General features: G+C 31.8%; 2 protein-coding genes across 2 annotated transcripts in view; one reads left to right on the top strand and one right to left on the bottom strand.

The window, feature by feature from the left end:
- Positions 1-15,955, top strand: part of LOC127739304 (uncharacterized) — a 338,236-nt gene that overhangs the window by 103,746 nt on the left and 218,535 nt on the right. The gene's annotated exons all lie outside the window — the stretch shown is intronic.
- LOC127737218 (decorin-like) lies at positions 1,691-14,797 on the bottom strand. The gene is made up of 4 exons (XM_052247753.1): positions 14,630-14,797; positions 9,877-9,948; positions 8,162-8,233; positions 1,691-1,754 (listed from the first exon to the last, which is right to left on the bottom strand). Exons 1-4 carry the CDS (start codon positions 14,782-14,784, stop codon positions 1,691-1,693), a joined length of 363 nt encoding a protein of 120 aa, XP_052103713.1. The 5' UTR covers positions 14,785-14,797.

Genomic DNA, 15,955 nt, shown 5'->3' with positions numbered 1-15,955 from the left:
TACTGAAGCACAAATTCCATTAAACTTATATAAGTTATGAAATGCGCAAAAATAATAAAGAAAACCATTCGTGTCGTATTTGTAACTGTAAATCATTGTCAACGAAATGTGAGGGTAAATTATAACAATTTTACATTTAAATTGATCAAAAGTATAAATAAAAAAAGAGATAAAACATTTATTACGATATTTGAAATCTAATATCCAAACGACATCAACTTTATTACACACCTTTGAATTGCTTTGAACTAGCATTCTGTAAATGTAAGATTTTTTTTTGTTTATTTTATTTTTATGGACTAATTTAAATTTATAAACTTGTACAGTTGCGTATCTAATAAACAAGCCTTATACAACATACGTTAAATGAAGGCAACAGTAGTATACCGCTGTTCAATAGTTATACATCGACTTAACTGAAACAAATCCGCGTCACAAACCAAAACCGAGGGAAACACATCAACTTTAAGAGAAAAACAACGGAACAAAAGATACACTGAGATGCTACAAAAACAAACGTCAATATACATAGAATCGGACTATGTGATAACTACTGCTATATTTCTGACTTGGTACAGGATATTTTGAGAAAAAAATGGTGGGTTGAACCTATTTGTACGGCCAACCAAACCTCCCGCTTATATGGCAATGTTAAAAATACCGCTAAAATGACAACATTACGTGAGAGGAATACAGTACAAATACACGCAAGAACACCCAGGACAGAGAAATACATAAATAAACAATATAATAGTACACTACAACATGTAAACTAAAGAATAACAACGGACACCTCCAATGAAAATTACAATAAAATTATGATTTGTGCATCACACGAATGTATCAACGCCACAAAAAGAGACGTCACAAGTAATTTTTTGAAAATAGATAATAAAATTTAGATTAAATTTGTAATGGTGTTTTTTTTTTCTGTATTTTCTGAGCATTACAAGAATATTAATATAGAATTATGTTAGTAATGGTGTAATTATTTGTATTTTGTAACCATGTCGGACATACATATAGAAAATAAAAATAAAAAACACGTTAAAGCGTGTTCAAAATTGTCGATCACACATTTTCTAACCAAACAAAAAATCATTCTTTAATAAACGTTCAACTTATTAATTTCAGAATTAAAATGTTCAAAGAGAGCCGAAAGATACCAATAGGACATTCAATTTCATAAGATGAATATAAACACACAGTCAAACAGACAAACATCAGTACATAAAACACAATATAGAAAACTAAAGACTGAGCAACACGAACCCCGCTAAAAACAGGCGGTGATCTTAGATTCTCAGGAACGGTAAGCAGATCCTCCTGCACAGTGGTATCCGTCGTGTTGCTCATATATGTACAAACTCATTGATAAGTATATTTTGGTAGGTCACATAAAATATTGTAATCGCAAATTGAGTTGTTGAAACAATAGAAATTAATCATTTAAAAGAAAAAAACACCCAAGTTTAATTATATAAAAGAAGAAATTTAGGATACTAGTATACGGTTCACATGCGAGTTCGAGGATGCAAGTTGTCCCTCTTCCGAGAGGCAATGGGTACATGCAGTCGGTAATAAGACTTCGTTTGGGGTGTATATGTAAGCTATTTTTATTACATACGTCAAATATCAAGAATTCTCTAAATTATGAAATCATTGATAATATTTGTACTTACAGATATTTTTAGTTAGTGAGATTTTCAAAAGTGTCTTCCCTGACAAATGTCAGATTGTTTCCATTCAAACTTCTGGAAAAAAAATAGTACACACTAAAGTATCATGACTGTAATATCTATATATGCGTTACATTATAAATCAAACTGTCATACATATAAACAGTTTACATATATTTCAGATGTTAAATAAAATTGAGAATGGAAATGGGGAATGTGTCAAAGAGACAACAAACCGACCATAGAACAGACAACAGCAGAAGGTCACCAACAGGTCTTCAATGCAGCGAGAAATTCCCGCACCCGGAGGCGTCCTTCAGCTGGCCCCTAAACAAAAATATATACTAGTTCAGTGATAATGAACGCCATACTAAACTCCAAAATGTACACATGAAACTAAAATTAAAAATAATACAAGACTAACAAAGGCTAAAGGCTCCTGACTTGGGACAGGCGCAAAAATGCGGCGGGGTTAAACATGTTTATGAGATTTCAACCCTCCCCCTATACCTCTAGCCAATGTAGAAAAGTAAACGCATAACAATACGCACATTAAAATTCAGTTCAAGAGAAGTCCGAGTCTGATGTCAGAAGATGTAACCAAAGAAAATAAACAAAATGATTTTGATTCCATAAATAACATATACAGTACGATCCGTGACATTCCTTGATAATTGTCGACGATAAATCTATGGTGACCATGATGGCCCTATATTTCAAACAAATATTCACCTTCTGTTTGATTATTAACAAGGTAATTGTTGGATTAAGTTTCACCAGTCAAGCGTTCAGGTACGTGCCAATTGTACAAGGTGAATAATTTAAATACATAAAGTAACATGTGAGGTGTAATAGTTGAGGCAGATCAGGTAAATCTTAATTACATCTATGCTCAAGGTGTCACAGTTGATGTGTTTTGACATAATTGTACATAAGATGTTATCATAATAATAGATTTATAAATCAGCACATCAATTTGAATTAACATCTTTTCAGGTCTGTCTTGCGAAGGTGTTTAAACAGCGGTATACTACTGTTGTCTTTATTTACATATTAGCCAAACATTTTGTTTTCTCGAATTATACAGTCGATATGAAAATATATTAAAAAAAAAATATTGCAGTCATAAAGAAAAATATTATCTACAAAAATTAAGTTTTGAAATGACAGAAAACTTCGTAACCATGCGCTAATTAATAGACTTTCGGACAAAAACCTTTCATAGTGTATGCATTGATTTGAATTTTTAAAACACGAATGAATAAGATATATTTCATGTTATTTTCGGTATAATAAACTGAAAACAATAACGTTTTTTGTTTTTGATAAATGAGCTCATTAATAATAATTCCATAAAACAATTGAGTTGTTATCTTATACATTTATACATGTTATAGTTATCTAACTGATGTAAATAATTTAGTTTTCATATTTCTCTTAAATAATTTGAGTTCATTTCTTGTACATCTTATTTGTCTGGTCAACCCTTAATCTGGAGATTTTTTTACGCATGTTCTGAGAATCTGTTTGGGGTGGCTCGGGTTTTTTCAATCCAATATTCCTTACATTTTCAAACCGATTTTTGGTTTAGTGTATATTTATGTAAACAATATTAACAAGTGCTAAACAAAACATTTTAAAGTTTTAAATATGTGTTTTAGGCTATTGTCTGTCAATGATTAATTTTCTGCAGTTTTGTCTTTATAAATTACTCCTACGCAAATGACGTTATATAAGTGCCTCCTAGCAAATGACAGCTTTTATTAAGGCTTCAATTTTATGTTGTGACTAAAGATTAAAACGTCGCTGATTTAATCACAATTGCCGATTAAAAAAAATACTGACTAATTTATCAAATTATGCATTTGTTAACCAGTGAATCAATTTATTAGGGAAATTTAAAAAATAAATACATTTAGCTAAAAAGATAGTTGGTCACTATATTTTCATTGCGACTCATCAGTGAGCTGGCTGTGTCCTTGTTTCGTAAATTATTCTCTTTACAGTAGTGTTTGACAAAATTGACCCTTTACGTACAGGTTCAGGCCGAACATCAGTTGCAGAGATGGGCCGTAGGTTGGCTAATGCTGAACTTATTGTTGAAATGTCTCCGTCAGTAACATTTTGGAACTTAATGAAATTATTGTTCGGTTCGTCTTAAATATCCATTAACTTGTACTTCGATATGAAATGGCGAACTGTTCTCCAGTTTACACCTATGCCATGTTGATTTGACAAATAGCGGACTATGGCCCTTATTTTCCAATTTGGCGGTAGAAGGTCTCTATTTCTAGTCTATGTAAGTGACTCAAATTAAACTTTTTAACGTTTCACAATTTTCTTATATAAAATTTCTTAGGTTCTACCGTATCAAGTGTATTTATTTTTGTTTTACATGTATCTAAACATTTGTGTTTGAATTTTGCCAATAATACACTTAACTCCCATTTTATCCTTATATAAAAAATGACATGTAACATGATGAAAGAATGCTTAACGGTAATACATTTGTACATATACATCAAAGAGTCATTGAATACATCCTGTGTTGAGATAAGCATAATTTTTTTTTATTTTTTTTTTTTTTTTGCATTTATACATTTTTTTTTAAACTGTTTTTATAACCATCGAGCTCAACTTGCTGGTTTCACAATGTTCTGAGAATCTGTTTGGGGTGACTTGGGTTTTTTCAATCCAATATTCCTTACATTTTCAAACCTTTTTTGCTACTCTTTATACATTTTGAGAATTACTCTCTATTCTTTGTATTTAAGCATCCAATTTATCTCTATAAGTTATTTTTTATGGCTTTTTATCTCTATTTTCTATTTGTTTCGCATTTTTTTCTTTATTTTTGGCCCAGCACTCTCTATTCTGTAAACTCCACCCAGACCCTTACATTCTGTTTTGAAATCACTTAGGCTCTATACGGTATATTTATTTCTGTGTCTAAAAATAATATTGTCCTAACATTATGAATTAGAGATCATTATCGTCAATTTCGTTTCTGCATAGAGACAATTATAAATGCATATCTTAGATAAATCAAAGATACCAAAGGAACATCATAAGTCGAAAATAGACTGACAACGCCAAAAATGGAAGCTATTAACACGGCCAAAAAAAAAGACACACAACACAACAAAGAAAACTAAAGACTGAGCAATATGAACGCCACCAAAAAACTTGGGTGATCTCAGGTGCTCAGAGGGGTAAGTATATCTTGCTCTATATTTGGCACTCGTCGTGTTGCTCATGTTAGTACAAACCCGGTGATAAGTCTAATTCGTGAGATCACATTTGGGGAAAAAGGGACGGGATTGTAGTTTCGACAATAGGAACATATCCGTTGTCATCTGTGTAACGGATATTCAATAACGGTCAACTAACTCGTGATGGCGTCCGTAAAATTTACGAAGGGGTGATTTCAAATTCACTAATTGAAATTTTTGATTTAATAGCTTCCTTGTGAGCAGCAACACCCTAACAGGGAAATCATGATAGGAAATACAAGCCCTGGAATGTTGTATCAACGGGGAGATATATACTAAATATATAAGTTTACATTTGGGATGCTGATTACTATCTTCATCGTGCTTTTCTATAACATCTTCATTGATGATAAATTATCAAATTCAGACACATATGTTAATCACTCAAATAAGATTATTTCCATTACATAATGCATACCAAACTCTATAGAATTTTCTATAGGATGTTGTTTTAACCCAGTTTTCGTGCTATTTTACGGATCAATTATCAAGCTTGCTAGGCATAAACACATATTGAAGCATATTGCTTCAGACATTTAACATAATTAATAGACCAATTAATCTGCAGACAAGTTCATAATGTACAAAACTTATCTAATTTCCATAATATAATTTAGTAGTTTCCATTTTGACCCAATCAGATTTTCTCAGCAAAACGAAAATACAACCTTACCTAGCTACAGTCTGATAGATATAGATGCATTTTACTTTATTATCATAATTAAATATCTTAACATAAATAACTGCCAGAAATGAGACTAAAGAAAATAGCCATTTCTTATTCAAATGGAGTAGCCGAGACTGAACTACTTGTAGTACCGATATCAAAATTGGAGACCACTACAATACAATTTGAGGTGATTCAAAGAAAAGGAGACTTTAAAATTGTTATTTGCTGGTTCTCCACTAAGCACGCAGCATTAATGAGTAAAATCAAAGACTGGTCGGCTCATAGTCGGAATAAGGTGTCCTAGTAAGGTTACCTTGTGAACTAGAACGTTAAAAATCCGGCTCGACGTGTCGGTCTAGTACAAAGAAGGTATCATATTCATAATACATTAACATTTTCTCTTCCTGGAGATGCATAACAATTTGCCCCTGGACGTTAACAGCCATCCATCATCATTATCATCATCAACAAGACATGCAAGATTAGTGCCGTTCAATAGTATGAACAATGCAATAGACTGTAATAACATAAACGGAACAAATTCTCCAGCACCAGATGCGCATTTCGACAAGTAATTTCTTTTCAGTGATACTACAGGCAAACAATCATATTAACCCACAGTTTTGGTGGGGTTCGTGTTGCTCATTCTTAAGTTTTCTATGTTGAGTTTTATGTACTGGTTGTCTGCTGTTCCTTTTCTTTTTTTTTTTTTTTTTTTAGCCGAGGCGTTCTCGAGTTGTTTTCGACTTATGGGTGTGAATGTCCCTTTGGTATATTTCGCCTATTATTGAAACATAGAAGCTGAAAATCTCAAGATCTAATATCCCAACCAATGGTCAAAATTTGATGTTGAACATACTAGAGGGTAGACATATATCAGTGAATATCAGATGTTGAACTTTACACTTCATATTTATCTTGGCTATCCATGAAGTTCCTATAAACAGTCCTAATATTTCGATTGAGTTTTAAAATTCTTAACAATACAAATAAACCTGAATTTCATATGTGGCAACAGAAGATATTCATCACATCTTCCGCTCAGAGTTATACGAACTCTGATAGTTTTAGCATCACAATTTAGTTCGCCAAAAACAATCGTTCAGTGTTGATCGGCTGATTTCAAATCCACTCTAAATGTATAAAAGTTCAAATGCATTGAAATAGATGTGGAATCAAATGATTTAAAATGATCTAGCATGAGTCCAAGCACGAAATGATTTCACAATATTATTATAATGAATTTAATCTTAAAAAAATCAATCCAAACTACAAGAAAAGACGATATTTTCATTACATTGTACACTTATAATGGAGGTATGATTCCATATCTTTCCGTCCATAGATCATAATATAATCAAGGAAAACTGAAGAGCGAGCAAGAATAACAACAGAAAAAAAAAATGGATGAACAAAAGTCAACAAAATATAATACAAAAAACTGGAGAGTGAAAAAATCATTATATGAATCAAACACCAGTGGTTAACTGAGATTGAAAGTCTCTACCTGAGAATCAGAGTTTTTACCTTTTATCATTTAGAACACGAATTCATGCATAAAAAAGGGGGAGCCGCACTAGAATATTTCCCCTACATACATCAGTCTGTGATTGCCAATATATCAGGTAAAAGGTTTGTTGACTATATCATATATATGAGATATAATGTCCAGATAAAAAGACTGTTGTCCTTGGAACATGTATGTATTCTAATGACATTTAATTATAAAATGTTTTTGAACTTTAAGGAAACAAAAACATTCCAAACAATTTTTATCTGACAATGCTTCATCATGATTGCAACAAAACATATGGTGGCAATTTGTATTTATTACATAATGGTAGCTGCAAACAGCTGGTAAAATTTTGCATACACAGTTGTAAAAATGAAGTATTCTTGTATGCGTTTAGTTTATTCCCAGAATTATTGATAGAATCTACGAAATTATATCCGTGTCAATCATTTTGTTTTTCTTTGCAAATTTTTATGTCGATAAATCTATTACAATACTTATTTTCCTTTTTACAGAATAAACAGCAATATCTCTTTTATTAAAAGAACCAAAAAAACAATCTGTATCGCAATATTTTGTTTAAATATCCTTAAAATTTGTATGTTCTGTTAACACATGTTTGTTACCATAATGCAATCAGCAGTGTATACATGTAGGACGTCGAGAGATTTAGCTACTTATACAACCAGGTTTAATCCAGCCGTTTATACATAAGGAAATGCCTGTACCACGTCAGGCATATGACAGTTGTGTTCCATTTGTTTGAAGCGATTGAGCTTTTGATTTTGCCTTTGATAAGGTATTTTCCGTTTTGAATTGTCCTTTGAGCTCGTTTTTTTTTACCTGTTTTAAGAAGTACCGTTACCAATAAAAGTATTAGCAAATACTGTTAAGTCAGACGAACAGGGTCCCCAAAACCCCAGAAGATCGTTCCGATATATAATACTAAACATACTCTGCCACTGATTGACTTTAAATTTTGTTTTCAATTGCTTCTTGATAAAATATTGTAACATTATATACATACAGGGTGTTAAGCGCTATTAGGTCTTGAAATGCTCCTTGCTGTATTGTAGTTAATTGATTGTTTTGCAAATATCTGAAACAAAGTAATGTTAATGTTCAATATATTTTACACTGAGGAAATCGTTTGTTTTCATTAATATATTTTGATAATTATCATATAAGGATATTTGTGTGACCATGACGCCAGTCATTTAACAACTTTAATTATATGCTAACATATTTAACGATTTTAATACAAGCCACATTGACAGATGTTTTTAAATGAATTATTTGATCATTATTATATTTTTTTCAACCAAAGTATGTTTATTTTGTTGTTTTTTGTTGTTTAATATATATATACATATATATATATACGTCAAAACATGTGACAACTTTACGACAGACGGACTCCATCGGATAACCTGTGGTTACATGTATATTGGGCTAACACCATAAATTACATATATACTAGTCAACAAAAGAAACGGTACAAGGAAATGTATTTTCCATATATCATGAAATTGGATACACTGTACCGAGGTAAATAATTGCCCTATTGGTCTAAATTTTACAGAGTGTTATTTTCTCATCAAAACCATTGATTTAAGGCAAAAAAGCGAAACACTAATTTTGAAAGTTTTGTTATTTCAAAAATCGGTGTTAGCACTTTTAACTTTTAAACTTAAACATGGTCTGCTTAAAATTTTGAATGCCTTTGCAGATATTTGAATACTTAACTATATTCTTCGAAATTAAGTGCCGACTTTTGTGATCATTTTCCGCAAAATAAATTTGACCTCTGTGTTCAATAACTCGGTATTTTGTAACTTTCTAATTTGGTCATATTCTTTTAAACATATGTATTTGCATGAATTTAAAAGATTTTCCTATTTATTATATTTATGATAAATTTTAGTTCAAACTTGTGTATCGTTTCTTTTGTTGACAAGTATATTTCATCTCACATTTAGCCCTACAATATTAGATCTGCAATTTGGCGATAGAAAATTTTTGTTCTATCCTCAGCGGGATTCGAACTCATGAATCTGAACCTACTTTCACCGCCTGCATTATGTCCAGCGCCCAAGACCACTCGACCAACTGGGCTATATAAAATATGGCTTCTGTTTGTTGCGTAATGCCTTTCCTCGTCGGCGTTATCCAGAGTTGTAACACAGTATTTGATATATAGTGTCAAGTAGATGGTATAATTTGCAGATCAGCTGTTGTTTTTTTTCAATCGTAAAGTATGATAATTTTACTGACCATGCCGTCACATCAAATTTTAATTTTATTGTGAACGTCTAAAATGTGACAACTTTACGACAGACGTTCGCCATCGGATATCTTGTGGTTATACAGGGCTAACACCATAATTTACATATGCTACTTCTCAAATGTATCCCCACGATGCTAGATCTGCAAATTAGCGTCGGCAAATTTTGGTTCTTTCCTCAGTGGGGTTCGAACCCCTGCTAATTAGCCATCGTCTATATATCAGAATCAAACATGATACAAATTTCTAATAATTTACATTGTTAGGGAACGGGGATCCATGGGGGCAATCAGCATTTGAATATTAAACAAAACGGGTCACCAATAGTTACTCCATTCGAAGGCAGAACACCAGAAGGTCGTTACGATTGACAGTTCTAAACATACTCTGCTACTGATTTTCTTTAGATTTTGTTTTCATTTGCTATTTTATAAAATATTGTAACATTGTATACATACAGATCTGTTACTGCTGGTAGGTTTGAAAATGCTCCTTGTTGTATTGTAGTTAAATGATTGTTTTGCAAATCTCTGAAACAAATGAATGTTTATGTTCAATATGTTTTACACTAAGGAAGTCGTTTTGATAAATATCATATAAACTTTGTATGGCTATGACGCCAGTCAATTAATAACTTTGACTATAGGCAGAACTAATTCACCGATTTTTATACAAGCCACGGCTGTGCAGCATATTTTTAACATGTATATGACTCGAAATTTAAGAGTTTAAACTTATTCTAAAATCCTGTACTACCCCTCCCTTCACTTTGGGTCTTCTTCATAATTCAATTTGGTCGTTATCAATGCGTGTTTATACTGGTAACATTCACAAGTTGTGTCTATCAGATGAAATATAGAGATCATATCAAGGAATCAGTCGTTAGACAAAACAAAATATCTATGAGTATTATATATCTCCTCAAGAGAGGCGTGGTTTGTGAAACAGTTGTATTTTCAAAATGCAACCAGTAGGGCAATAGAAAGCTGTCACGTTGGTTAATTAACTAAAAACATTTCTATGCATGGTATTTATATTTTCTCTAAAACAGCTTGATTAACAGCTATATTGATTATGTCATTCAAATTTCTAACGAAGAGTTTAAATCATTACAGATAGAACGGGTATATATTTTTTGTAATTTTGATAAAATTTGACCCGAAAGAAGTACTCCATGCTATAAAATATTTTTGAGAAAGAGTAGGTGCGATTTTTTAAATTTGTATTTATTTTCTACAACAACAAAAAATGCATTACGAAATAATTGTGCTCTCGAGCATGAGAGAGGAATTATGTAAAAGAACAGGATTTCATTCTTTTTTTTCTTTGAGAAATTCGGTATAATTATCCCATTTTCGCATTTTATTGGCAAAATAAGCATTGTGCAGCTGTTTCCATTTTAATGCCTTAGTGACATGCTGATGTTCTATCCAGCAGGTTTAAAATTTGTGTTTCTATACTTATTTCAAGTTTTCTGAACTATTTGTTAACTCTAAATCTAGAGGAAAGTATATTATTACAGAAAATAGAACAAAGTAACAAATATTTATTTCCTGTATCTTCTGTATGCATTTCCATATGTATATATGTGTTAATGCCTAAATTGACCAAAAGTAATTTCAGTTTTACATGGCCTAAGACCATTTAATACGCATGTGGTATGATATCTAATCAAAGTACATGCACATTTTTATGTCTGAAAGAATTATTTATTACAAAACAACTCCAAAACAATATGCATTGGTGAAAAGAAAATTGCATGTTCATATTAGGCCTCGATTCATTCAAAAATCATTATTTTCAAACACAGCCTAATATAGATTTTTCTAAATCCTGAATCATTGTAATAAATCTGATATATCAAATGACTGTTCTGTTGATTTTAATACATGATATCTCATATAAAATGACATTGAAAAAAAAGTGTTGCAATATTTAAATATTTAAGGCCCAAATCGTGATAGTTAAAATTGTTCGATTTAACCGTCAAAAATAAACACACAACGTTCAAAGTTAAATTGACAATTTTGCCTATAATACGTTGCATATTTCAATGAAGCTTTTTCAACTGTCTTATAATTCCCTACGACACGGTCAAGCCAAGTTTTTGTAAGTTTGGTCCAGTTTTTCCATCCTATGCGGTCCAGGGACACAGTTATCGTCCTTTGATTTTCTTTGTCTACACCTTAAGTCCCTAATGTGGATAGTGTATAACTTGCACATTGTTATTCATACACCTTCCAAATTCATTCCTAGATATGTTGTGCATAAAATAGTAAATACAAAGTTACGGGTAAAAAAAATGAGTCATGAAATTTTAGTTAAAGTAATAAGTTGGTCAAGTAGAAAAGGGATACAAATATAAGTATTCTGAAGCTGTAAAACGAATTATAGATATCATTTTCATAGAATTGTCCATATTTTGAATTAGATCTGCAGACTTTACTATAGTTTTGCTACAGTTTACCCGAAAGTAATACACTACTCTGTAGAAACCTTTTTAAGATACAGCTTTTGTATGTATTGTCTAAAAGAAATGCACTATGAAATAACTGTGTTCTCGGGTAAATAACGAATTTAATAATCTGACATAAAGAAATGTGTCTTTGTTGAAGTAGTTATTTGTTTTTGTAGTGATTAGGATTATGTTACAATGTTTTCGGCTGTATCCCAATTTTTGATATGTTTACCTTTTATGTCTGTTTGTTTTGCCCACACATTGCAGTCAATATAATGGAATTCTATGCGACTGTCATACAAGTGAGAGGTTTAGCTAGCTATAAAACCAGGGTTAACCCACCATTTTCTACATTAGGAAATGCCTGTACCAAGTCACGAATATGACAGCTGTTTTCCAATCGTTTGAAGAGTTTGTGCTTTTGATTTTGCTATTTTAGAAAGGACTTCCCATTCTGAAACAAGAAATAAGACTACCAAAGGGTAGAGGTTTTTGACTTGGGCAGGCGCATAAAAACGAGGTGACTAAACATGCTTAATGAGATCTCAACCTTTCCCTATATCTCTAGCCAATATAAAATAAACAAACACACAGGAATACGCACAGCTAGTAAACCTCATTTCAAAGGAAGTTCAAGTCCGTGGTTAAAATAGGTAGCAGAAGAAACTAGGCGAATTGACGATGATAACATACATTAACAAAGGACTACTAGCAGTTACTGACATGCCAGCTCCAGACCTCAATTAAACTGATTGAAATATTGTATGTCTTCATCATATGCAAATCAATCACAATCCTGTTAGGGGTTCAGTATCATGCCATCATAAATTATACGTGAAAATTATAACCCGTATCATGCCGACAACTACTTTTTAGAATAAATGTTTTTATTTCCGATGCAAAGACCCTATAAGTGAATCAATATCAATTCCAGAAAATGTCATCGTTAATGACTTGACAACAGTATCGTAACTATATTCCTTCTGAATAAGTCTATTTAAAGGTTTGGATAAGTTTTCTAGTGAATGACGACATTGTTGTGCTTTGTATAGAATATTACCATAACAGATGAGATGTGAAATACCTGAACGTATAAGATGTCTGCAATTTATTTATATTTACGGATGATGTCCTTGTACCGATGATAAAATTGAGTAAAAGTGTTAACAAGCTTGTGATATCAAACATGTCAAAAACTCTGGTGTAATATTTGTTTAGTATTACATGTATTACATATATTTCTTTCTTTAAAATCAAATAAGTTGTTACATACAAGAGCGAATCGACCAAGTGGAGATACATAAACACCATAAGATGGTGCAAAGGGAACGTCGCCTTCTACAAACGCATAATTAACAATAGGAATGAATAATCAACTCTTTGATAGTAAAATTTAGAATTAAACTTCCCTATAAAGATAATGCTATACAATCGTGTACCTTTAGTATATAAGAAAATCTATATAAAACTTCGTCAACCGTAAGGGGCGTAACTCCGAGTATCATTCATGCATACAGAACACGACTGAACATGATCTGACAACTATAAAAAAGAAGATTATGTCTGAGAGGTTCTATACGTATCTGAATCGAACGTAGGAACAATAATTCTTGTTTATTTTTACATGTGTTATCACATCTTAAATGCCTACAGTCACTATCGATAAGAAAGGAGACAGAAGATACGAAAAAGGTATGAACGTATTTCTCTTGCGGAAAATTAAGTCGATTAAGACTTCATCACACCGATGTCCCGGTTTCCGACCGAATTTGTACCAGTTAGAGCAGAAACCTCTTACCCTTCTGGAGCACCTGAGTTTATCCTGTTTTTTGTTCGGAAATCTTAAAGAGGCATTAGCTACAAGATAAAAAAATAAAAAAAATTGTGTTTTTTCTGTTCTATCATTAATGAAAGTGAAACAGCAATTCGCTTTTAGCAGCCAGTTTACTTGAATTTTGTCAAAATAACCTCGAAGATGAATTATTCACATGCAAGTGAATGATTCAACCTCATTGAATCTGTATTCATGTGACCTTCAATTTAACATATTAGCAAGAGATTGGTTACGCATGTATTAGTCATGTTAAGCCATTAAAATGAAAATAATATCAACATTCAAAGTGAAACAAAGGTGACCATTTCGTTGACATATTAATCCACAAAAACTCATTCTTATACAGGTAAAAACGATGATTAACATACTTTGTTTAAACTTATAACATAAAAATCAAACAGACCTAGAACAGTTCAATTGCACGAGGTCGCTATCTATTTATATGTATGTTTATGTTTATATCGGGTTATATGACCATCGGCAGGCTTCGGAGGTCATCTCGATGATTGATTGAATGGCGTCCAGACTAAAATACACACGAAATGATGATATATATCATCGAGTCCATGCATTGTTACCTGTTTATTTATATATAAGTTTTAGTATGTTATAAATCAAATATGAGAATTTGAGTCAGATCGGTGAACAAGATTTTGTGTAAATTTTGTAGAAAGTTGTTTGTCTATTAGTTGTATTTTTTTTCATTGCGTTGTCTGATTTGATTGCCTCATTATTTTGATTACCCCTTGGTATCTTCCCCTCATTTGAATACTTAAACGTTAAGTTTCGGTATAATTAGTATATTTGTTTTAAAGCGCATGTCCAAAATATGATTCACGTGCACTGAAACTAATACCATTGTTTATATTATAGCATATTACTATATAAGTAAACTAAAAACTAAAATGTTACTACTCACAATACGGGTGTCGAATTGGGAATTTCAGACGGCACTGTTGCTAGATTTTTATTATTGCAATCAACCGTCGTGGCCGTGCAGCTACATACAAGTGGACACCCATTGACTGTACATTTCAAAACAGTGCATATAATAAACACAATTATACGGTGCATTGTCTCCTACAATATACCTGCAAAAACAATTGCACTCTAAGGGGTATTATGTTAAATAAAAGATGCGGTGAAGGTGTTGTAAAAAAGTAATAAAATGTTACCATTCTACTCCAGGTATTTTTGTATGTGCAACATAATCTTTATTTTTCAACAATTATATAAAAAGCAGCATATTTGAATAACAAAAAGGTTACACTTGTCGAACAACCGTTTGAAATGTATTTCAACTTCAATCTTCAACTACACCAATACGATCTCATTCGGATCATTTATGCATTTTTTTTAATTTAGTCATAATTTGTAATTTCTAATGTTTCACTTAAACAGATTGAATTCCTTTTTTCGTCATTACCGATTTTGTTTTTCCAAATCATATTCATCATTCTAATTTGTGGAAAAACGTTTCAAAAAGACAAAAAATACTATGGGGTTATATAAAATCACAGATTGAAGAAAAACAAACACTCTATGGTAAAATGGAAAACTACAAAAGTCCGCAATACACTTAAATCAACTACCGTGCTAAAACGAGATACACGAAATACCCAGCAATCGTGATACAACAAGATTTGTTATAAAACAAAAAAGAAACAACCTTGAAATGCGCTAGTTGCATTCCGTCATAAAATATTATCATCTGAACATTTATTATATTTACTCCTCTAGTTTCTTGACATTTATTCAGCAGGAAAGCAGATTTTTTCATAAATTTGCTAAGAATACTAGTTATCATGGTTATTTATTATATAGATGATGGTTATTTATATAAATTTTAGATCTCGCATGTGAAACAACTCGTTTGTTTCTACTCTTGAGACTTTTCCCGCTATTTTCAGATCACTACAGGTATGTTCCAATTATTTGTACTGTCACTTAATGTTTGTTTTTGTTGCATTTCGGTGTTCCTGTTGTTCCTTTGTTGTCCTCTTATAGTTGATGTGTTCCCCTAGATTTTGGTTTTTAAACCGGATTTGTTTTCTCTAAATTGATATGTGACTTTTGAACACCGGTATACTACTGTTGCCTTTATTTAATGTTGTCATTTTAGCGGTGTTTTAACATTTGCGATATAAATAATGGCAACAGTAGTATACCGCTTTTCAATAGTCATAAATCGATTAAGCGAAAACAAATCAGGGTCACAAATCAAAACGAACTATTCGAAAACAAC

The sequence above is a fragment of the Mytilus californianus genome, unplaced genomic scaffold (genome assembly GCF_021869535.1).
Source record: "Mytilus californianus isolate M0D057914Y unplaced genomic scaffold, xbMytCali1.0.p SCAF_4, whole genome shotgun sequence".
Taxonomy (NCBI): Eukaryota; Metazoa; Mollusca; class Bivalvia; order Mytilida; family Mytilidae; genus Mytilus; species Mytilus californianus.
This window is presented reverse-complemented; position numbering and strand designations above follow the sequence as displayed.